This window comes from Chamaea fasciata, unplaced genomic scaffold, assembly GCF_029207755.1.
Source record: "Chamaea fasciata isolate MVZ Bird 193981 ecotype frontalis unplaced genomic scaffold, bChaFas1.0.hap1 SCAF_4, whole genome shotgun sequence".
Lineage (NCBI taxonomy): Eukaryota > Metazoa > Chordata > Aves > Passeriformes > Sylviidae > Chamaea > Chamaea fasciata.
In genome coordinates, this window is record NW_027094089.1 from 60534024 (window position 1) to 60558185 (window position 24162).

General features: G+C 39.4%; 1 protein-coding gene across 2 annotated transcripts in view; it reads right to left on the minus strand.

Moving 5' to 3' along the window:
• Positions 1-24162, minus strand: part of NTRK2 (neurotrophic receptor tyrosine kinase 2) — a 196713-nt gene that overhangs the window by 25362 nt on the left and 147189 nt on the right. For both annotated transcript variants that reach the window (XM_066181743.1, XM_066181746.1), the window contains 2 exons: positions 19767-19939; positions 16096-16330 (listed from right to left, as the gene is read on the minus strand). In XM_066181743.1, coding sequence (XP_066037840.1) covers positions 16096-16330; positions 19767-19939 — 408 coding nt within the window. The remainder of the gene's footprint in view (positions 1-16095; positions 16331-19766; positions 19940-24162) is intronic.

Sequence of the window (24162 nt, forward strand, 5' to 3'; positions counted from 1 at the left end):
AAAGGCACAGAATCATCCTATATAACTGAAACTACAGTTGCAGAGTTTTAGTCTCTGGGATTTCAGTATGGAGCAAGATTTCCATAGCCACCCTGGGGCTTATGTTTCCTTCAATTTGAGGCTCCCAGTGCTTGCAGTGAAGACCTAAATGAGAAAAATGCACCCAGATACCTGCTAGAAATCAAACAGCTCATCTTGATGTTATTCAACAGGGTCTCAAACTCAGCAACAGAATAAAGGATGAACCATTCAACTTCCAATTGACCATAAACCAATTAAATTCCAAGCAACTTCCACTGGTCCCCTTCTAACAGAATATTATGTTTTTCTAGAAGTTGTAGAAGCTGTTGGAAAGGTGGATTCAGAAAAAAATACCATTTACCTTTGAGAATAACAGGTATAGGTTTGCTTCATTACATCTACTTCTATTAGATCCAACAGGAAAATTAGTCTGTCCATTTCCCTATCTCCACTATGCAAGATTCAGGAAGACTGACTGAGTGCCCTGGTTGTCATACCAGTGTTGGACTGCTGCTGCTGAACTTTCTGATCGTATTTGGGATCTCCAGAATGTGAACAGACTTTCAGAACTTGAATGCTCTAGACTGTCTGAGGCTGTCATGGCTTTGTACTTTCTATGAAAGAAGTTTGGAGTATTGCATAAAATATGCAATAATGAATGGGATGAATTTTTCATACATTAAAACTCCCAGGAGAACCCAGCACAATCCATTATGAAAGCCCCAGCACTTCACTTTGCAACAAAGCTGCAATTTTTTTGATCTAAAGTGAGCTTCCACCTCACAGAACCAGCAAGGTATGTAACAACTCTTATTACAAATAGAAACCACTCATGTTTGGAAATGAACATGAGACATGAGCTGAAAAGGTAGGTTCAAATTGTCACCCTTCTTAACAACAACAGCAACAACAACAAATCCAAACAAACAAACAAAAAATCAAACAAACAAAAAAAGTGAACTAAGCAGAAAGGAGATACAGCTGGAGCAGAAGCAGAACTATTACATATTTTCATCCTTTAAAATCTTCCAACTTTCACTAATAAGTAATGGACAACACTGGAAAACAAGGTAAAGCAGTATTTTCTCTCGCTACAGTCAAATAGAAGCATCTGTAAAACTAGAACTCAACCTGCCTGGAATGCTGACAGTAAAAGTTTAATTATATATAATCAAAGTCAAGGGAAAAGCGACTGCATGCTGAATTAAAAGATGGGGTTTTCCTGTCACAGTCATAGAGAAGATACAGTCAAACCTGATTTTCTGTTGTGTGTGTAGTTTCATACACAGAGACAGAAGATAAGAAGTTCCAAATAAGAGTTGCAGAATTACTGGCAAGTGTTTGCATAAATAAGAAATATTTTCAAAACTTTTCCTTGCCCTGAAAATTCAGCCACTTTGAAATGTGTTTCATAACAGCTAACAGCTCTACTTTTAATGTTCTGTGCAAAGTAATGATGAGGTAAACTGGTCGAGACAAAAGTATCTGTGCTTCAGACTGCTACTCATGCTGGCACTCTGCTGAACCAAGTACTTCAGACACTATCAGGAGTTTTGGCTCTTCATGTGTTTTAAGGTATATAAGCTAATAATTACACAGAGCACACCAAGTCCTCTGGTTCTCTTGCATCCTAAGACATATCTTGCGTGCATTGAATCATTCCCTTCATAAATTGCACAGTACCACCTTAAAATTAGATAATTTTCTTCTAAGTTCACAGGTTGTCAAAGAACTCCATGCTTTAATTGTTAGAATTAAATTTTTTGATAGCCAGATTGCATTAATTTGTTCTTATGCAAGCATTGTTCTTTAGTTTCAATAGTATTTCATCCCTAATGTTTATTTTAGCCTTTTGAAGCACTCATGTAGTATACTTCTTTTAGACTCTCCTTCATCAAAGATTTTAATCAGGAATGTGCCCTTGTACTGTACTTTGGTTTGGAGAAGTATTCTGTCCTCTCTGCAACCAAGATGAAAAAAAGAAAGCTTGTTTTTCAGCTGGAATGTTTCATTAATTAAGTATGTTCAGCGGCTGCAGAAACATTGATGCTGGTGCAGAAAAGTAGATGTTGCAGGAATTCGCTGTTGAGACAAGAGGAAGGCAGGACCTCTGCTTTCAGCAGCAGGGCGGGTTTATGCTGCTTTAAGAGTTTGCCGACTTCTTTGCCTCCAATCATAAAACAGGCTGTCAATGTCCCTCATTGCTTGAGGATCTCTTCTCTGTGTATGTTCCAGGTTTAACTTTCATATACTCTTAGTCCCATTGGCCCCTTTGCCTGTATCTTCATATTTATCACTATCCTTTCAAGACCTGATGTTAGAAATTTTGCTTTCAGGCCAAACTAATTCTCCTTCCCACATCATCATGGGAACATTGCTGCAGTGGCAACACTTTCCTCCTCATACTCTTGACATTTAAACAGTCAAGACACTCCTCTTGTCTATTTTAGTATTCTTTTTAAAGCCAATCTCAAATGCTTTTTGGTCCTTTTCACTGTCTGCCTGTTTGTCCATTAGCCTTTCCTTCTTTTGTATTTTTGCTAACTTTCCATGTCCTTTATGAGATGGAATCACCAATAGTTCTGCAACATATTGCTCCCCACTTTTACATGTGATTTAGGGACACAATTTACATGTACTATCTGCATCTTTATTTTAAAAAATCCGCATTTTTCCAATTCTTAAGCTGAACCTAACAACCAGTTCTTTCTATTTTTCAAGTTGACTTGAACAGCAGCAGAAGGACAGCAAGAAAACAGGTACTGTCAAAATTTTGGGCTTACAATTATTTTAAAACTAGGAATTTTGAAATTCTCAGGTAGTTTTTAAATCCATCAATATCTCTGTGAACTTTACTTATGATAGGAAGTTATTCAACTACAGGTGCAGATTAATTGCCTATTTTATATAATCTGAAAGCTAAACAGATCCAGATACATTCTTTTTCCATTTTTTCTGTCTTCTATCTTAAACAAATGTATCAAGATGTAATAGAATAAAAGGAATAATGAAGGAAGGAAGCTTTATTTACATATAATTTTTTCTGATTACGTTAATTAGCATAATGCTGTTTTCCATATCTTTAATGACACAGCTGAGAACATATAAACACAAGCTACATTTAAAGCAACTAGTTTGGACATTATGAGTGGAACAGAGGAAGAAGTGTATGCCTCAGAAAAGGAACATTGATCCTGTTTCTGAATAGCTTTGCAGTCTGCATCAACCTTGTGTCACAGTTTTTGAGCTAGCAGTGTCTGCAGGCTAGACGTACCTTCAGTCTCACACTGTACAGTGGAACTGTATAAACGTCTCCATGAAACTCGTTTGCATTTTCTAATTTAGGCCATTTAAGCTGTATTTAAATATGTATTTGAAGGGCTTTTTACTGTGTGCAGTACAGCATGACCTTCAGTTCCCTCATTTTCTATTTAGCATTTTATTTTACTAACTAAAGTTGATCTAGATGGAAAACCAGGTTAATACTGCATAATAATACGTGTGCATATACAAGCTCCAAACCCACCCATTATCCCATTTCCAAATTGTGATGGAAATACTTATTGGTCAAAGATGTATGTTCCTCCAAGCATGACTGATGTAAGAATCACAACTGTGCGTGTCTATGTGAACCGGTAGAAGTTATGCAAGGATTTTTAATTACTTTCAACAGAATTCCCTTTGCAGAAAATGGCAATATTGGACCTATATATTTTAAACAATATACAATCTCTGTTTTGCAGATTCAGATAGTATCTATTGGTTTTCTGTTGAAAGGCACATTCCACTCACTGTGTATAGGCATTGACCTTTATTTTAACACAATAATGCTTTTCCCACACAACTATTCAACACTAGATTCTTTTCTCTAAACATGGCTGATAGGGCATGAGAGACCAGTCCTAGAATATTTGAGGATACTCAAGGAGCATGGAAAAGTCACGCAATTGAAAACTGCAAAATTCCCTTTTTCATTGGTGCTTTCAATCTAGAAGACAAGACGAGATGTGCTGCCAAAATTATGGCATGAAATATTCAGCTCTATTTTGATCTCTCTTTTTTTCTCTGTGTCTTGTTTTGCTAAAGATGATTTAAAACTCTGCTTGCTGAATCCAAAAAACAAACAGCTCATGCATATGACAGGCTGCCAAGAATGCAGGACCCTGCCCTTTGCTTAGCTCACAAGCAAGAAAAATCTTTTACAAGGATAGTGCCAGGCAGTATGCTGCACTAAATCTCATCGTCAGAAAATAACATTGGCAGCATAATCAGCTGCAAAAGGACTTCATGCAGAGCAGTAATTTGCAAAGAGCCCAGCCTATCAGTTAGCTTTCCAAAGTGACTTCGTGGTGACAGGCATCCGGTAAATCAATCTGGAAAAAATCCATATTCTCCTGATAGCATCACAGTTTTATTTTGTGGGCCTGGGCTGAGGCAGTATGAGGAACATAGAAGACAAAAACATTAGGACAAATGATTTGTGATCATTCTGACTGTCATTCATGTTGCTTCTTTTTTTCCCCCTTTATATTTATAACGGCTCTGAAATTATTGCAACACTGATGTCATATCGAAGAATATCTGCAATATATGTAATGAACAGTTCTTTATCTTCTTAAAATTCTACTGCCAGAAAAAAAAAAAAGAAAGAAAAAAAGAGAAGAGAAAGAAAAGGAGAGCAATTTCTTTGCTCTGTTAAGGCTTCTCCCTTTTTGTGTACACCCTCAAATCCAGATTTACAGAGACATAATCTTGCAGGCCATAAAATAATCTGAAGGACTGTCTTCACACACACCTTGAAATGGACTACATGATGTTATGAAAGAATCCCTTCAGGGAGGTTCAGACTGCATCACATTCTATATATCAGTTAAAAAACCCCTCCAACTTATATTTCCAGCAAAAGATTTTGATTTGCTTCACGGTGCGGTATGCAAGAATTGGATCACATGGGATGTGATTTTTTTTCACCCCGTAGATCCAGTAGTGAACATGGAAGTGAAATCAGATATAAAGCCATTTAAAATTTACAAATTTTTACAGATTTGCAATTAATAAGAATAAAAGTAAAATTTCTGTCCTCAGTAATGTCAATACCAGTTTGCTCATTGGTCTGGGAGGTAGACAAGTTTTCATTCTTTGAATATGTACCAGTGTCTTTCTGTCTTCCAGAGAAATTGTAGAGGCTATAAAACTAATTGCTTAGGTCATAGTAATTTTCAATAGCAACAGAAAAAACTCAGTATTTTGTGCTTTACAGTATTGTAGTTTCAAGATTCTTTTATCTCTAAATGGCTTTAATTCTGTTTTATTGTTGTTATGTATTCCTTTATTACACAGATCAATATTTTTGTTGATGTAGATCTGTAGCCTTATGCACTTATTATCCAAAGTCTCACATTATAGCTCTTTTTTAAAAAATCCTGGCTTCTAAGTGTTTAATGAGAATAACTGGAGTGACATTCATTTTACAATGTTCCTTCCACACTCATGAAGAAAAGCTTGAACACAGCTACTGGAACAGAGGACTGAAATATAGTTTGATGAGGCTCAAAAATCATGGATTTCTATAGTTTAAACTTCTTCCAAAATGTTGGGAAATAGCTTGAAGATAGACAATATAAATGTTATACCTCTCTGGAGATCTAAACATGTTTAAGACTAAATAAGGGAGTAGTTTTCAAATTTCATTTGCACCTCCCAATGTTGGTAGCTCTACCTGATAATTTCAATGGGTCTGACTCTGCTCCCAGCCCAAATATCTGAGACACCACTATGGCAATATCAAGCCCTGGATGAATCAAGCTGTGGAAGAAAAACAGGAACTGATTGTACATCAAATTTAATGTAAGCTCTTCAAATCCTCATGGGCTGGACAGCAGTGCTACAAGAATAATTTTAAGGGCAAATAAATAGTAATTTTTGAAAGCAAATTCAAGGGTATTAAGCTAGGGGTTTTGGTATTTTTTTCCTTGAAACATTTCAGTATCCTGGAAAGAATGAAGTTACTTCCCACTCGTATGGCTTTTCTTTTGGAGGTTTGTTTACCCACCTGACAGAGATAAAAGTATTTGAGTAACCACAATCTTTTCTAATTCTTTTATAACTGTCCTTGATAGAAGATGCATATCCTGTCATGCACCTTAAATCAGGCCTTTATCTCTTCCTAAAGTTAGGACACAACTAGAAGCTTGACAGCATTTTATATGTGTTTTGGCTCCATTTTGTGTAAGACTAGATTAATTCAAAGCCAAATTATCTCTGAAGTCTAATTACAAAGTTCCTGAGACTATAAGATGCAGTATCAGTTTAGTTCTGGAGTCCTCACCTTCTGGGAATCTTAGAGAGCTGTTCCTGACAAGGTGTCAAAAAACTTCACCACTGTTCGTGACATTCGGTATTGAAAACATTTCACAAAGGCATGCGTGTTACAGCTACATAGGTAACCACAGATTCTCTGACTGCATGTTCCCTATCACTGATGCCAACAGCCTCTGATTAAATCCTTGCTACTGACTTCCCTTCCACTCCATGTTGAAGTGGACACATGCTCCATTGGACAGAAAAAGGACCCAGAGAGCAGTGGAAATGGAAATGATCTGCAGTGTCACACAGTTCTTCCCCATTTCCATCACCACCAGCAGCTCTTCGCTATGCACACACTAATCTGCAGAGCCAGATTTGTAGCCTCGGTTCTATTACTAACTGGTGCTGTCCTCTCATCCTCTCGATCCGTCCTGTTACACTTACCACTTCATAGTCTAATTGTCTAGTTCTTCCTTCCTGTGCTTCCTGAGTTCTGTGGGCCAAAAGAGTGCCGATTGTTCGTAAAGCCCAGGGTAAAAAATGCATATTTAGGAAAACTGCCTAGCAACTGCTTTCTTTAGTTCAAGGAGAGAGGCCATTTGCATAAGAAAACCTTCCAGCTGGAAGCCTGCAAAAGACTCTGCTGGGAGCTGATTCTGTGACCAGACATCAAAGGAGAATTCCCATTTAAGGCCTGCCCCCTCTGGGTGGCCTTTCTGTCCTGTCCCACCATCAGTGGGGGCAGTGGCGGCCGCACAGATCGCACCAGCGCTTTGCAGCGCCCAGGAGATGCCATTCCAGTATCGGACTGTGCTCCCAGAGATCTTTTACTGATTTTGTTCCCACATCATCTTTTCCTCACACTGCGCACATCACACATGAAAATGTCAACAGTTTCAGCTGCTAACCCTTGGAGTTCTGTAAATTGCTTTGCAGATTGCCTGCCAAAAGTGACAATTTGTAGCACTGCAGTACAGTATCTCCAGATATTTACACATGGTTCCTCCCATAATTACTAAAAGGCATTCTTAGTCTGCACAAAGATCTGGCCCAGGAAGGAAAAAAAAAAAAGAAAAAAAAAAAAAAAAAAAAAAGAAAAAGAAATTAGTTACTAATTTCCCTTGCCGTTTATGCCTAAAAAAAGTTGCCCATAAACTTTTCACTTTCTAAAACCCGGACTAAACACGGGCTCTAGTAAGGTCAATGGAAACAACCTCCACCAATATTCCAAATACAATCCAGCAAATTGTGAACAGGGATGGGATTGAGGACATGGCTCTCTTAAGTGCTAATCATCTAAACAACAGTTAAATCGTTTCAACACCTGCAAAAAATAGCTCTGTACAGCTCTGCTGCTACTTAATGGAATGAGGCGATTACGATCAGAGTTCTGCAAAGCTCCCCAAATTGCAGTTCCTAAGGCTAATTTCAATGTGTGAATCATTGCTTTCCTGCAATTTATATCCATATGTGTGGTTATTTTTGAGAATGATTCAGTTTTTTATGTACAATTTTAAAAGGACTTTTTAAGTTAATGAACATCTGTGCTAAGAGCCCCTCAACAGAAAAGCTCGTGTCAGCCACTGGTGACGATGACTGTGTAAACTTCCTGTTACCCTATAGGCGTGCATGTGGATCCTATGGCTCTTACCAACTGCATACTGCAGGAGTAATCAGCTGAAAAGCATTCCATTAAAACGCTTTAACAATGGGGTGGGAAATCCAAAACTTCCAATCCCTTAAAAATGGTAATATCTCTTCCATAACCAATACAGAAAGAAATACTAAATTCTCAAAGCTTTTAACAGAAGCAAACAGAGGAAAAATTTCAATTTGAAAACTTCCAAACATTTTAATATTTTGATTGACACACAATTCAATACTTTTAGCTATAGTGTAGTTCAACAGGATTTCTGCATAACATATGTTTGTTTCTAGGTACTGCCTTCTGGCTTGAACTTTTTTTCTCAAGGTGAATTTATTTCTTGACATGCTACATGAGAACGATGTTGGTATAAATGTAGTGGTGGTGGATTTACAAAGGCAAAAGTAGGCACTGAAATTCAATGGGTAATCAAGTAACTGGTCACAGCAACAAGGTCACTTTGCTTTAGTCTGTCTTTTAATCAGCTTAATTTTTCAACCTAGTTATTATGGGTTTTTGTTTCTGCCCTCTTTACACTCTTTGATCTCACAGACTTGAAGGAAAGTGTGCTCCTGGAGCTATGAAGCTGTTTTCCCATTTGCACATTTAAAGCAAAAACAGGCTTAAATCTGGCCAAGTGAAGTATGTCACAACCTCCCAGTTAAAAGTCTCATTTTCTGTATTACCAACCTGTCATTAGCCTTGCAAGACAGAGTTTAGTAAGAACTGACTGTTAAATGCAGCACTACACATGTTGGACATCAGATGTTCCTTCTCCCAACAGTAATAAGGAAAACTTTATTGGACTCCCCTCTTCGGATCTGTGTTGGTGACAACAGATGGAAACAGAAGTGCAAGTAGGACCAATAACCCTGATGTGATGATGATGAAAACACTTCACTTAGGAAGTGACTACATCTACAGCTGTACTAAAAGAGTTGGGAGTTGTTCTTGCTTGAGACTAAGCTGAAATTAGGTTTTCTGTGAAGAACTGAGGAAGTTAAACAGCTGTAATTCCAAACAAAACCAGGAATCCAACCAGTAGTTCTGTAAGTAAAAGCAGGGGACAGACCATGCCTCTTGCACAGCACAGAATGTACTCTGGCATGGGCAGGTAGCAACAGGTATCAAGCCATGGTTCTCACCCTTTGTCATCAGGATAATGCCATGTTCCGGTGCATACCAGTTTCTAAATGCTGACAGTGCAGTGACTTTTAGGAAGCCCTTTAAAATCATTAGGCCTAATTCTGCTTGTGATTATGTTACTTTAAGTTCAGATCTACTGTACTGACTTCAGGGCAGCTCCTTTGGATTACATCTCTCAAGTTGGCCTATTATTTCTTGTTTTGTTTCCAGTCGCATGAAATCATCTGTGCACGTCCTTCAGGGCTGCTGGAACCCTCTGTCCTCCCCAGCACTACACATGATGCAATGAGCCTCTGACGGAGGAGGAAAGCCGAGAAGTCCATGTAGGGAAGCAGATAATTTCCTTTTGAGCAATGGATGCAAAAATAGCAGCTAATAAAAAGCCTTCAAACTGTGCCTTCAAACTGTGACAATTCAATACACACACCTACGAGAATGCCTTGACAAGCTGCTTGACTTCCCAGTAACTCTTTCTTGTTTTCTTTAGTGCAGCCTCCTCCAAACTCCCACACACAGGTATTCATCTCTGTAGTGACAGCTGAGACCTGCAGGTGTTTGCAGCTATTGCCCTTTCAGAATAGACAGACACTTATTCCTCACTGTAAACATTTGTATCATGGTGTTTGGCTGGCTAGTTATAGCCCAAATAATGATAAACCAGCCTTTTCTTTTTTTAGTCTCTTGCTGTCATGCATTAATTCTCTTTGCAAATAGGCATCAGGTACTGGAAATAGCTTAAGCAAGATCACTCTCTGGTGATTATTTTACTAGCCTTATCTTTTGGAAAATATTTCATAGAGAGTCACCAGAAAAATATATCATGCAGTTTCCAAAAATACAGCACTCTACAATATTAGATTCATATATGAAAGGAGGGTGTAGCTAGTGGACAAGATGCTCTTTCATTCCTTTAATTCTAATCTTATTTCACTGTTCTTCAAACTGCTACTTTGGCCTTGCTAAGGAACAGCAAACATCTGAACAAGAACTGTTTGCTGAGGACTTTAAACACTCACAAATGTCAAAACAGTTTCTCGAAAGAGCTGTTCACCTTTTTTATGTAGCAAGAAGGTCTAAATTCTATGTATTTTTAAAATAGGCTCAGAATGGCAAATTGTGTAACCATTAGTTTTTCTGGAACTCTGGGAGGTTAAGGAGTTTAATAACGTCTACTGTCCTAACTGAAAGTGCATGGGAAATCTATTTTTAAAAAAAGACAAACATCCCAGAATACTTAATATTACCATTTAATAGAAATTATCAAGGAAACATTAGGAAACAAAGCTACAAAAATCTAGGAAATTTCCTTACAAACCTTTCTCACTCCCCTAGCTATTTACTTTTTGATACCCCAATTCTGTTTCTTTATTTCTTTACACTAATTTAGACAAGACCTGAATTCTAATTTAAAACAAAACAAAACAAAACAAAACAACCCCACAAAAGCCAAAAAATCAAAGAGAAACAACAGTCTTTCTCAACACTAGAGGTACAAAATGTGCCAGTATGAATTGCAAAGTCATTCATTGAGGGACTGAAACCAAAAACTTAGGGGAAAAAAAGGGATGTTCGTCATTTGGAAGCAGTGGAAGATGAACACGGCCCGGGGTATTGTCTGACAATACAGCTAACATATGCCAATGACACAGGCTATGTGAGTTTAGATGTGCTATGCAGAACATTTTCATTAGAGGCTGGGAGGTACCTCTAATCCAAGAAAGGGAAAAATCTGAAATGGAAAATACCCCTCACAGTTCTAGAAATGTCTGTACCAGAAAGGGATACAAACATTGCTTTTTCACACACTGAAAGTTATTGAAGAAGGCTAGTGTGAGGGGGGAAAAAATGAAGACGTATTTTTTTTCCTGACAGTGGGCCTTCTTTAACCCTCTAAAACAGTCTGGTAGAGGACAGGAGTAGGTTCTCTAAATACAATTGAGATTTGAAGGCTGGGAAAAGAGTAGAATATTGTGATTAAGTAGGTGTCTATTGCTCATGAGTTAATCCAGGTTGCTGGATTGAAAAAAAAATATACAGCTGTTAGGACAGAGGAGCTGTTGTGCAGCCTTCTGGAAAATGCACTGGCAACACAAGATTCTACTTATTTGCAGCATCCGCTTTGAGAGAAGAGGCTGTGTGACAGGACAGGAGTGATTCAGGAGTAGAAATCAGGAGTTAGAAAGTTAGGCTTCAGAAACACAAGATTGCTGCTATCCAGTTCTGTACCTGAGAGGTATTTGAGAAGAAGCCTGTCAGCATTTTGCAGGCTGCACTTTATTAACTCATTCAACTGAAGTCTTTCTTCAGGACTTGCCTTTTTGTTTTCTTTCTTGTGGTATGATTTGATTCTGGATCATCCTTGGTTCCCACACTGCTCCAAGGTGCTGAGGACAGGCGTCATGGCCTGATGTGCTCTGAGGAACATCACCAAAAGAAAGTTATGGCACAGGTTGGTGCAGCTGGGTTGGGCCCACATAGCTTTCTACAGTTTTCCAGTTCAGGAGGTGTTTTTCACAGAAATGTCTGACGGGGATTGCGTTCACATCTTGCTGTGTGTCAGGTGTGACTGACTTCCTCTCAGGAATTTTTGCTAAGCGTAGTTTAGGTTTAGTTTATCTTTAGGACACTTGGAATCTTCTCTTTTTCTCTGGCAGACTAGAATTAATATGGGGCTTGGAGTCTTATATAGAAGGGGCTAAAGTACTAGTGAGTGTTGATGTTTTCCTCACAGCATGACAAGGTCTCAGGTTCTTGTTGCTCCTACCCTTAACACCTACTGTGTGGCTTCCTTCAAGAGTGAAAGAGGCTCAATAACCTGTGCCTCTTCTTTCAATCTGACATGTTATGCTCTCTTTAAATAGCAAAAAAATGTGGAGAGGATTTTAAAGAGAAACGGAGTCACTGAAATTTATACAGAAACACATCCTCTTAGTCCTCTGCCCGATCTGTGCCAGAAGTGAAGGAAACTAATTTGTGAACCTCTCTGTAGTTTTAGGGCAAATTGGACCTAAAAGAAGACAGAAACCTCACTAGGCCCAGTCTTTTGACAGAGTTTTGAGTGGTTTGTGCAAGCCAAGAAAAGGAGCCCATATTTTCTCTGCTGTTCTTGTGCTGTTACATAAAGGCAAGTAGGTTATACAACAGCTAAATAGGGATTACAAAACTGAGCTCCATAAATCTAAATAAGAAACAGAATGTCTATCCTGCACTGGCCAAACATAAAAATGGAGAAGGGTGAAACTCTAGTCCTAATGAAGTTAATGGCAAAGCTCTTCCTTAGTCTGGTGAGATCACAGTTTCATCCGAAACCTTGGCTCAAGCCTGTAGTTGGCTGACCAGGCTGAATATTTAAAGCATATCTGTTTAAAGTTTTTCCAAGTACTGGGATAAGATGACTTCTACTTTCTTCAAGCTTTTTGCTTATATTTAAGAATGCTGAAATTATTTTAAGACCAAGTACTAATTGATCACTTGCAAACCTGAACTGGAATCCTAAAAAGGCCTTGATATATTATCTCTGAATGCAAGAACAAGTATCAACAAAATAGTTCTTCCCAGACTTCAGTGTCAACACTTAAAAACACTGAAAGCTACTTTAAAGCATTAACTGCGTATCTTAGAGTAAAATAGGAAACCCTGACCTATGAGGGTAGGAAATCAAACAACAAACCCCAGATACCAACAAAACAAGTAAAAGCCCCTAATGAACTTAAGACCTATGGTCTGCAAGTAAAAAACTTTGTGAAAAGATCTTTTGTGCTATAAGGATTGCTGTGCAGCAGTGCTGCTGGAGCTGCTTGGCTCACAGACCAAACCAATTACTTGACAGTTGTTTGACTTTGGCCTAGGGTGTAGAGCTCTTCTGGGTAAGAAAAGCCATTGCAGTTTCTTCATGTCCCCGGGCTCATCTGATCTGACTATCAAAACTTATTGCTGTTACATTGGATGCTAGCATGTACGTCAGGACTTCCCCCACCTACAAGATTCCTGCATGATGAAAAAGACAGAAAAAAAGAAAGGGGGAGAAGAAAGGAAAGCTTGTGCAATCAGGGCCACACACCACATGTATTCCCAGTCCAAGGGTTACTTTTCTCCCCCTCTTCCCTGAAGCATCTCTTAACAGCTGAGCTGATTCAAGGCAGAATGTCATTAACAATCTAACAGTGCACAATGACTTGGGATCATCCTTATCTTGCAGAAGCAAGCTATAAATAATCATCTTGGGCAAATCTAGCATCATGAGTGAAATGCACCCTTGGCAGGCTCCAAGAAAAACAACTCCAGTGTATTAAAACCCACAAATGACAAACCATTTCTTGCAGAACTTTTTTAAATTTTGCAAATCTCTCCAACGAGCATCAGATAAAGCTGTCAGGGTTGGGGATGATTTGCTTCTTTGTGAGTGGTTAAGCCTGGGCAGTTAGAAAGACTTAGCCTGCTATAAGCAATTAGGTATGGTACATCAGTGCCATTCCAGTGTTATCACTGACTTAGGCCTGCCAAGATGCAATTCTCCAGGCAACCATCTGGGAATTCATCACTGCCTTGATTTTTTCATGGCCATCTTCTGACCAGCCCACATATGTCCCAGAAAGAGCAGGCCAAAACTTCACAGGCTCAATCAGAACTTCCAACTTTTATCAACTTTGAAGTATGGCAGGCTGTGGCTCTGTCCCTCCTCTGCACTAATTAGAAACCAGCTGGAACATGAGGTGCCAGAGAAGCTATCATCCTTGTTTCTCTTACTGTGTAGAACAAGTCACTTCCCAACCTGAAGTTTCATATCCACCCATCATTCTGCAAGCTTATACCACCAGTTTGGATGGGGCCACGCTATTCTACATCATCTCTTTTGATGCTTGTTTACCTCTTTCTCTCTTCATTTGCATTTCTGTCTTTCACTAACACCTCTCTACAATTTCCCACCTAATTTGTTTCTTCTCCCACTCACATCAATGACTGCACTCTCTTCACACTACTACCTCTTTCTTCTCCTTTGTTACACAGAAGCCCTCCTTCCCCTGAAAAATAAGTGAAGAAAATGGAGAGAAGAAGGAAAGAAGAGAGTGATACTGTATGAAGGACAGTGGGAAATATAATGTACCCCTTAAATAAGATCCTTTGAGAGGTGCCCAAGGACTACCCAGGTTACCCAGAATTTCCTGAACTCCTGCTTTCTCCAGGTCATGGATGTTGTTCTACATTTGTATTTCAGTGGGTAGAAGCTTTGATTGAGTACTCATGTGCAAGACTCAAGGATTAAACTCAGAGGTATGTGTTCAGGTACACTGATGCCAGAGTCTGTAGGCCATCACATGCCTGAGCCAGGCCTCAGTTGTCTCCAGGAACACCATATGACTGCTGAGCTTCTACCCCTTTTGTAGGTAGTTTTTATGCAGCAGGTGGAGTCACTATTTTTTTTCCAAAAATAAGCAAAGCATATGTTCAAAAATGCTGCCTTGACTGTAACAACCTTTGGAAACACCTACTGTTTTGCATATACATTCATTCTTAAGTGTAATGACTAACATGGTAAACAGTGAGGTATGGAACAGAGACACTGCTTCAGTCCCAACAAGTGGTGCAAAAATGCAATATGTAAAATCAGATACAAAATCAAGAAACCTTAGCCTCTGCTCACTGGTGCCCTTTAAAACACAGAGGACATTATTACCGTCGTGTATACTTTTTTCAAGTTCTGAAGTGCTTGTTTTAAGTTAATCAAATAATTCAAAGTGCCAGTTTCCAAAATAACAATGTATAAGAGGAATGTGGATCATCTGTTTACTACTAGGTTTGTCTTTGAAAGGAAAGAAAATTAACAGAGGAAGCTGTTACTTATGAGCTTTTAAGTGAATCAGCATTTAACAATAATTTTCAAAAGTGTAGCTTCCTCTACCCTGTCCAGCCTCAGCCAAATGTAGAAACAATCTCTTCCCAGGCATCCCACCAATACTGATGGTGAGGTGACATTTTCCTTTATTAACACAAATCAAACTGAGTGGCAAAGAAGGTCATAATGAAAAAGTAATAAGAAATAAGGAATAGAGAGGTAGATACAAAATGTGCTTCAAGACGATGGGCTCACCTAACAGGATAAACTCTAGGGTTTGTAAATTATCAACTTGGTCATGGATTGCCTCCCCAAGCCACAAACACCTGACAGGTTCAGTTCCAATCACGAAATTACAAATGTGATAGCAAACAGCAAATGGTGTCAACTACATGACTTACCACATAGCACAAAGACTATGCCAACAACATCATCAATGCGCAGTTTGTTTATCCCAGCAATCTCAGAAGGTCTTCACAAAATTCAAGGTATCACTTTATGGCAACCAAGCTCAAGGAAAACAGTCAGAATGGAAAGAGCAACAGGCTACTCTTACCCTTGGCAAAACAGCTCTTCAACATTAAGAAGTAGGACTAAGGCGCTGGCTTAAGGCAGGAAAAGCTTTCAGGTGCTGAGTATAAAACATCTTCTCACATAATCTCTCCTTGAGTAAAATACCTGGTCACTGCTGCTGCCCATTACTTGTTTTTCCTCTAGTTAACTGATACATTATACAACTGCTCCCCAAAGTTACCATTTCCATTTTTCTTAGCAGTATTTAAGAACATATTTTAATAGCTCCAAAGTGTTGGGCCAAATTTGATTACCCGCTCTTCCTTTTCATCTGCTTCATCTTCTTCACTTATTGCCAAGCAAACGTGCAAGATATTTGCCCATAAAAAAAGACCTTTCTGTGATTTAGACTCTAAACCCAAAATATATAAACAACAAAACATGAGAAACTACTCTGATTAACTCTCCAGATTTACCAAAACCTTTTAATTCAGAATCAGGCTCTCCATATGCTAGGTTCTAAATTACCTGACAGACAGATGGTTAAGTGTAAAAGCAGAATCAGTCACACCAATGTAGTAAGAAGACTGAGCAAGACCAAGCTTATTACTTATTACAGCAGTTCACTTACCCGATAGTAGTCTGTGCTGTACACGTCTCTAGACATCCCAAAATCCCCAATCTTCACCAGTAAGTTTTCACCAACCAGACAATTCCGGGTAGCAAGATCCCGATGCACAAAGTGCTGTGATGCCAGGTAAACCATACCAGAGGCAATCTGCTGGGCAATGTGAAGCATCTGGGATTGGGTCAGCTCAGCAGGACGGTTACCTTCTGCCATCAGTCCTGCATCTGGTCCATGTGCCCTGCACCAAAACACAATCTGATAAACTGATAGGCCACTTGTAAGGTGGAGAAGTGAAAGGCATTAGTGAGTGTCAGCCCACACAACTCCATCAAAAGTGCTATAAATTCCTTAGTGAAATAGGGAACATTTTTTGTCTTGGCTGTTTTCATTTACTGTTTTCCTTCATTGGTGAAAGATAGGTGGTCTGAAGAGCATTACAAACAGCATACATAACACTCAGGGAAATAAGGCATATGTGTTCACAATAGTACCCATCTGTCAGAAAGCATCACCTTTCTCCTGTTCCATTCTAGTAATCTTTTCTGGAGAAAGGCTGACAAATGAACCTGCTTGGCAACCAAGGGAAAATCTTATCACTCTGTAAGACTGAAAAACAATTGAGGGAAAGGCAATGAATCGGCATGCATAACATCACTTTTCCTGTGACAGGCATTTCTTAATTTCTGCAGGGATACAGGCCATTGACCCTTCCATATTTTCTTAAACAAGAAAGAGCTAGCTTCCTTCTCCATTCGAGAAACAAGGGCAGCAATTTTAAATTTATGCTTCTAATTTCCTATCCAAATGCCCAGCAGGAAAGGGTTTTTGCTTATTTCATCACCAAGGGTGAGTTCTGCCTGAGGCTGGAATTCTTGACAATAGGAAGAGGACACAAAACACACACTATTTGGAAAAACAAAACAGCTTCAGAAATATGAGATTTTCAAGACCTAGCAAGTCCCTAAGAAGCAACAATCAACTGATTAATGAGAATACTTGTATGTGCGTCATCTAAAACAGAGATATTTTGCATTAGGAAAGCCCAGTGAAGTACTGGGACACATGAGGTTTACCCATCTTAACTATGTGAGCTCTGGTATGCCTGTACATTCTAGTATCTTGAAGATAGAGATATAAACATTCATATGAACAGTGTTTTACAGGAAGAACTAGCTAATGCTTATCCAATCAATGATGTAATCTGGCAATCACTCCTCATTTGACACATCTTATAAAGTTCTAAATATCCTTTTCCATCTATTCTATTTTTCTGTGTTTTCAGAAGACCTTTTATTCCATTACTGAAGACTCTTCTTTTAAAGAGACCACCTCCCCTCTTCCCTCCTCAACCAAGGTGAGGCCTTAATTTTTCATTAGGGTAAGGACACAGGAGTTTGGAAAAGAGTTGCAAATTAACCAAAATCCGTGAGATCAAATCTGACACCACCAATTAGAAATATGATATTAAAATTGCCCCAAGGGATGAATTTCATGAGCAAAGGGACAGATGTGAGAAAGAAACAAAGGAGGGTGTGTAGCATTGATGGGACTGCATCTGGTATCAGGCAAAGCAGCTCTCTGCCACAGGGTAGGTACAGACAACCATTCATCTGGTCTAGGTTGATGGGGGGAGGAATAAATGGGAGGATACAAAATCTCCAACTAAAACTCACAAGCAAATTCCTATTGAAAAATACTGCACCTTTGTTATGCATAGATTTTTTAGTAAGTATTCTCAGACATGAACCTCTGAGCTGCTAAATTAGAGAACTTTTCAACTTTTGCTAGTCTCCCTGAGGACATGGTCTGTATCTAATGGAATGTGTAGATTATTCCTAACATTCCATCCAGCTTGTTTGTTCACTTGGTGCTGGCCATAAATGAGGTGATCTTCAGTGCCTGCAACAGCCAGGGACATTGACAGATATTCTCTGCACCCACATCATCCACTAGTCCACAGACCAGCACTAGGCAGGCATGAGTTTGAGGCTTTAGTCCTAGATCTGAACAGCCTCTGGCTGCATGCAGGCAGCCAGGCTCATTTGGGTTAAATTTTCAGATCAATTTTTCCCCAACAGCCTTTGGTGGCGCTGCAGGGTAAGAAATATGGAACAGTCCACTTTGCTCTGAACTTCTGGTCTGCAACACAAGCTGCAGAAAATGTGAGAGGAATGACAAATTGGAGCTTTGGTTTAGCAGCTTGTCCCAGCACAATCATTTTATGTTATAAAGACAAGGGCTGATTAATAGTTTTTAAAGGTGAACGCCTTAAAGTAGGAAATATACTGTCTGCTAAAATACTTTTCTGTACAATAATTCAAAATCAGAGTTACAACATAAGAAAAGGCCAATCAAAAAGAATCTAGGCATAAGTATTTCTTACGGTATAAGAAATTATTTTTCATCAACTGAGGATCTGCAATCTTCTAACAGAAATTCGGTGTTCTGAAATTGTACTATGATGGCATCTAGGGAAACTGCAGTTCTCTCCTGAATCACAGCAGAAGACCAAGCAGACAAATGTAAATGCCCTTAATTCTTAAATATACTTAAATCCTTTGCCAGAGAGACAATCAGTCTGGGAAAAGTAGTACTATTTGCTCTGCATCTCCAGTTCAGATCCCAGTTTCTTCATCAAACCTGTCAGCCCTGCCAATAAAGGAGGATGTTAATTGATGTCATTTGTTTTATGGTGTGGCTATTTTTTCAAGAGACAGTAGAAAGACAGCAAACTCATTTCACAGAAGGTATCAAAAAATGCATAAATTGCAGCATTAGCAATCATTTCAGTTATATAGAAAATATGAATCCATTTAACAGGGCATCTCTTTTGATTGTTTTACACCTTTGTTAGAGATATGTTTCCAAAATGGTGGTACCCCTAGCTATATTTAGCAGGAAAAACTTCTGTATGTTGAAATATTTTTGTGATATCTATTGATAAAATTAAGCAGTAGACACAGAAGAACAGTCTTGTATAATTTTAACATAGGAGCAAATGCTGTCTCTTAACTGTTTATTTTTACGTCAAAAAGTACAGGCTGGTAGAAATGGCACATACATGAGACCTCTGTTCATAATGTCCTGGATCATGGGTTACCTATTATTGTGAACCTTATGTATCATCTATTTATTTATAACTACTCTACTGCCAAATTTCAACTTCCTCTACAAATTCGTGAATAACTTTATGAAATAAAACCCTAATCTGGACCCCAAAGGGTAGCATTTTACAAGACGCAGAAGTTTCCATAGCTCACAGTTTTCTTGCTGCAGATTTACAGCAGTCTTTCCAAAACACTGAGAGGAGGGAAGAGAAAAGGGGTTAGACTTCAGAAGATCCTTGATGCCTACAGATAGCAATAGGTGTTGAGTGGGATCTTCCAAATGCTACCAGAAAGCCTGTAGGAAAATCATTCCTACTGTAGAATTTATAACCAAACATTTCAGAATACACTGAAATACATTGGAAACAACATTTCTTATGGTACTTTTAAAGAGGCAAAGAAACAGAGCCCCCACATCACAGCACAGAAGACAAGAGTCATACAATTTGTTTTCCTACGTGTCAGCTTTTTCCAGTGGCAGTTCTTAATTTAACATTAAGTACCAGCAACACCTACCTTTTCTGCCCACTTTTGGCTCAGGATCACAATATATGTTCATGGATTTACCTGAGGAATTTGTTAAGATCTCCATGCTTCATATACTCAAAGACCATGATGAGTGGATCACCCTCAACACAGACACCATAGAATTTGACAATGTGCTCATGTTGCAGGTTAGTTAGCAGTTCTGCCTCACGGTGGAAGTCCTTGCGGGCATTATCACTGGCATCCTTCAGTGTCTGGTGGAGAAAATGAAAATGTAAGGAAGGACTGATGTCCACAGAAGGTAGGAAACATGTGGGGTAGCCCTCTAAGGGTCAGATAAGGACACGGTATGGCATAGAGGATGGAGAAAGTATTTTCTTAATAACTCTTTTAGAAATGCAGATGTGATCCTGAAGTGCAATTAAATAATGGCAGTACAATTTTCATTCTCCTGCCACACGTTATCCCAAACAAACACTTTTCTTGTAAGAGAATGTATGAATACTCATGCTCTTGCTGTAACAAGTGTTTTTCAAACACAGAACAAACAAACAGCTGGTTTGTATCCTTGGGCATTTAACTCAAGCAACTCCTAGTATCCTGCTGGTATTTACCTTTCTTGTTAGTTCTTTAAGATGAAACTCTGCTTGTTTAAAATACATGGTGGTAATGTGGATACATTCTTTACATACTGCTGATGTTAATCCCTGTGGTGCGCTACACACTAGGTAAATTTACATGAGAGTATGTCCCTGGACCAGAAAAACCTGAGACTTCAGCCAGAAACTTCTTTGAAATTCTGTACATCTACTCACATGACTAACATTAGGCATATGTGTAAATAACTGGAGGTCAAATCCTAAGGTAATAGACATAGAGGAGAGCAGATGCACAGAGGAATTCTGGGATGTCACCGGATCTAATAGGAGGTTTAAATGCTGTATAATGAAATAATACTAATTTGACTGTCACACATAGGAAGTTTCTGATTTCTCCTTACATATACATTTCATGAGCAAGAAAACACTTTCATGGACAAAAAAGGAGCAAGTTCTGACACCAATGAAATGAGGAATAATTAAAATTGACAATAAGCCACTAACAGACTCTATGGTCAAGAGGTACAGTGGTTGCACTATACTAATTCAAAAATATTTCTAAAACCACAAGAGAAAAATGCAAGTTACCAACATTCACAATTTATTCTTCACAGAAACTACTGTCTGGGCTCTGTACCTCTGGATTTTAACAATACCTAGGTTAAATACAATGGAAGATAAAACACAAAAGTAGCGGCAATGTTTTAACTAGAGATGCCTTTTTCCTGGCCATCTAGTAATTTTACTTTCTATGCTAAATTAATATACAGAGCATGAGACCAACCACACTCACCAGAGCAGAAACAGAATAAGTTGATACTGTCAAATTGTTCTGCCAACAAACTGAGTTTTTAGTTGCAGTAGCATGGTTTGTTCAACCTTTTCCTTCAACAGGGACAATTCTGTTCACTTTTCTAGTATTAAATGTATACATGTGTGAAGAAGAGCCTAGAAGATGACTGCTGGAAAAAACACATGCTTTACTTGTGATACTGCAACCCTGGGTCTTGAAAAATGAATAGCTACCATAAGAAAATTCTGATGGGGGGACAAAGAGTCGGGCAGAATGGATGGCTGTCTTCCAAGTTCAGGGGCTTTTCCCTGTGGATTTCAGGTTCTGTGGATCCTAGAGGCAAAGGAAATCACTCATGCCTTAGGTGTCCCTTCCCCAGGGAATGCACTTTTGAATCTTAACATGCCTTCAGGCCCAGAATCCTTTTTCCACATGCTTTGCCAATGACGCAACAATTTTTCACTAGCCATTATATGATAGTATACGCAGCTGTACCATGGATATCTAATTTGCTTCCCACTATGATCTATACACAATCACATATGAACTGAGTAAGGACTGGAATTGAAGTGTTTTCCAATACTTCCAGGATCTGGGATGATGCTTTAGCATGATACAGGCACCAACCCACAGTACACTGTATACTATATATAGTGAAATAACTGGTAATAATTCTGTTGCCACTTGAGTTTCCTCTGTTGGCTTCATATATGAAGTGATTTGACTGTAATTCTTCTCAACAATGGAATTAGAAAAACAATTAATACAAACCCCATTTTTAAATAATAACAATCTGGAAAAAAATGACAGGGAGAAGCAGATGCTTATGCTCTTTCCAGCAGGCTCCTTCCCTGGAAGGACAGTAAAAATGCTGACAGCTCTGTCCTGTGAGGATGGCATATTGTATATTTGAGAAGATGCTTTTTATCTCACAGAAAGAGCAAAATTATCATATGACAGAGCAGTTGCCATGACAATTCCATATTTTTGTCAAACAGCAAAATGTAAAAAAGTCTAAAACTCAACCAGGGTTTCCACTACCATGGACTGACTGGAATTTCTGTCACCCACCATTGCAAAATCTCCTTTTCATTATTTCATGCAGTGCACAGAATAGACACAATGCATGAGAGAGAGCTGGCACAGTCAGGCAAGGAGGAGACTGGAAGGTAAAAAAGTTAATAACTATGTAGAATTTACATAGAAATGACATTGGCTAGTGCATTTAGCTTGTTCTCAGTACAAGAAAAAAGGAAAAAAAAATACAACAAAATAAAACTCTAAGAGCACAAAGAGAGGAAAGACATATTAATTATTATTATCATTACTGACAAGTATGCCAAAACTCTGCATACAAAGCACTTTCACGAGTTGACAGGAGGTTTTCCCAAATAGGATCTGAGGTTTAATCATATGTGCTTTCCAGCTACTCAGGCCCACAGTTAAAGAGGAGGGACAAGCCTCCTTGGCAAACAGAGGGGCCCCTGGCTCTTACAGGAGCTACACATCTACCAACCTCATCCTTGTAAGAGTCAGACCACCACCCCACACTTAGTCTCCTCCACAGAGTCCAGATAGTAGCCAGATACCTGCCCTCGATGGGGTCTGTGCTGCCCTGTGCTCTGCAGCGAGTGTGAACTCTGGCACCACTCTGTCTGACACCACCTGTGACACTCTGACACCACAGAACTGCCTTCATGGGCAAGTCAGAGCAACAGCAGGAGGATGGGGCTGTCACCAACATCAGTGGGACTTGGTAGCCAAACTCTCAAGACAGCTACATGACTACTACTACTACTACTTTTTACTGTTTCAGCTTTCCCCTAGAAAATAATTGCTAGTGCTTGCCATCAACATACAAGAGCTGACTGGTATGTCTCCTCAAGAAATGAAGGTGTGGTTTTGAGCCTTCTCAGAACTGAAGGTCTGAAGAATTGGCAACCTTTAGTTTTCTTGTGCAGGTGCCATGGAAATGTTCTTGATCACATACACACAGCAGCCTGCTAGCTGAGCAAAATCTCTCAGGAGAGACAGAGGCAGCTGCTAACCTGTGCCTTGCCAGCCTCACCTCCCGCTCTGGACAGGCTACACTAGCATGAGAGTGTGTCTGGAGATCCAACCCTATGATGAGACAGTACTGAGCCAGGCCTGAACAAACACAGCAAAATGGGCTCTCAAGAAAACAGTAATTTTTCCTTCCTCCACCCTCTATTGTCTAAAAGTGCCTGCGGCAAATGGTGTCCCAATATGATGTGCTATGGGAGCAATGCTAGTACAATGCCCAGGTTTAGTCCTATGCATTTCCAAACACTCTGTATTGCCCCCAGAAAGCTCACACTAAACAAAACCAATTTTAACAAATTGCCTTTCTCCTCTTTAAAGGAGCAAAAGCTCAAGCTTTTTGGTATTTTATGCTATGCCTGATCTTTTATATCTTCACAGATTTTTCTGGGCCTCTTATCTCCTAAATAATTTGGTGCAGCAACATTAGCATTTTGGATACCAGCTGACTGATAAGAAAGGACAAGTTGAGTTAGAAGGAGGGATGCCCAGGGCCAGGCACAAGCCATACAGTTTTCCAGAAACTGGCAGACACAGGGAGCCGACAGGGACCACTAGCCAACTTGACCCCCATTGTGCAGGTGAGGCTGTGCCTCCTTGCTACTGCACTCTCTGGCACCACCTTACTCTTCAGCATGTATCCATTTCCACTGAGCTCACCAAATCTATTTTACAGTGATGGGCGTGTTCTAGTTTTGCCCATGGAGCGGAAGATCTCTAAAGACCTTGTTGTGTGTCAAGAGGAGCTGCTCATTGCTGCTGGCATCCAGGTCTGCTCCTCTATGACTAAAACTGCCAAATCCTGTGCTCAGGGTTGGAGTCCAGACACAGTCCTGCACTGAAGTGCAGGATAGCTCTGCACTCCAGTGGAGGCCCCATCCTTTGACCTTCTCTGTGACTGAGGGTACCTGTTATCTGTGGTTGGTAACCACAGTGAAAGAGACAAGCATCAGGCAATTGACCCCTCAGTTCACCAAAAAATTTGCTCTGTGACAACAGCCAGAGTCACATTTAAGCGCCAGTG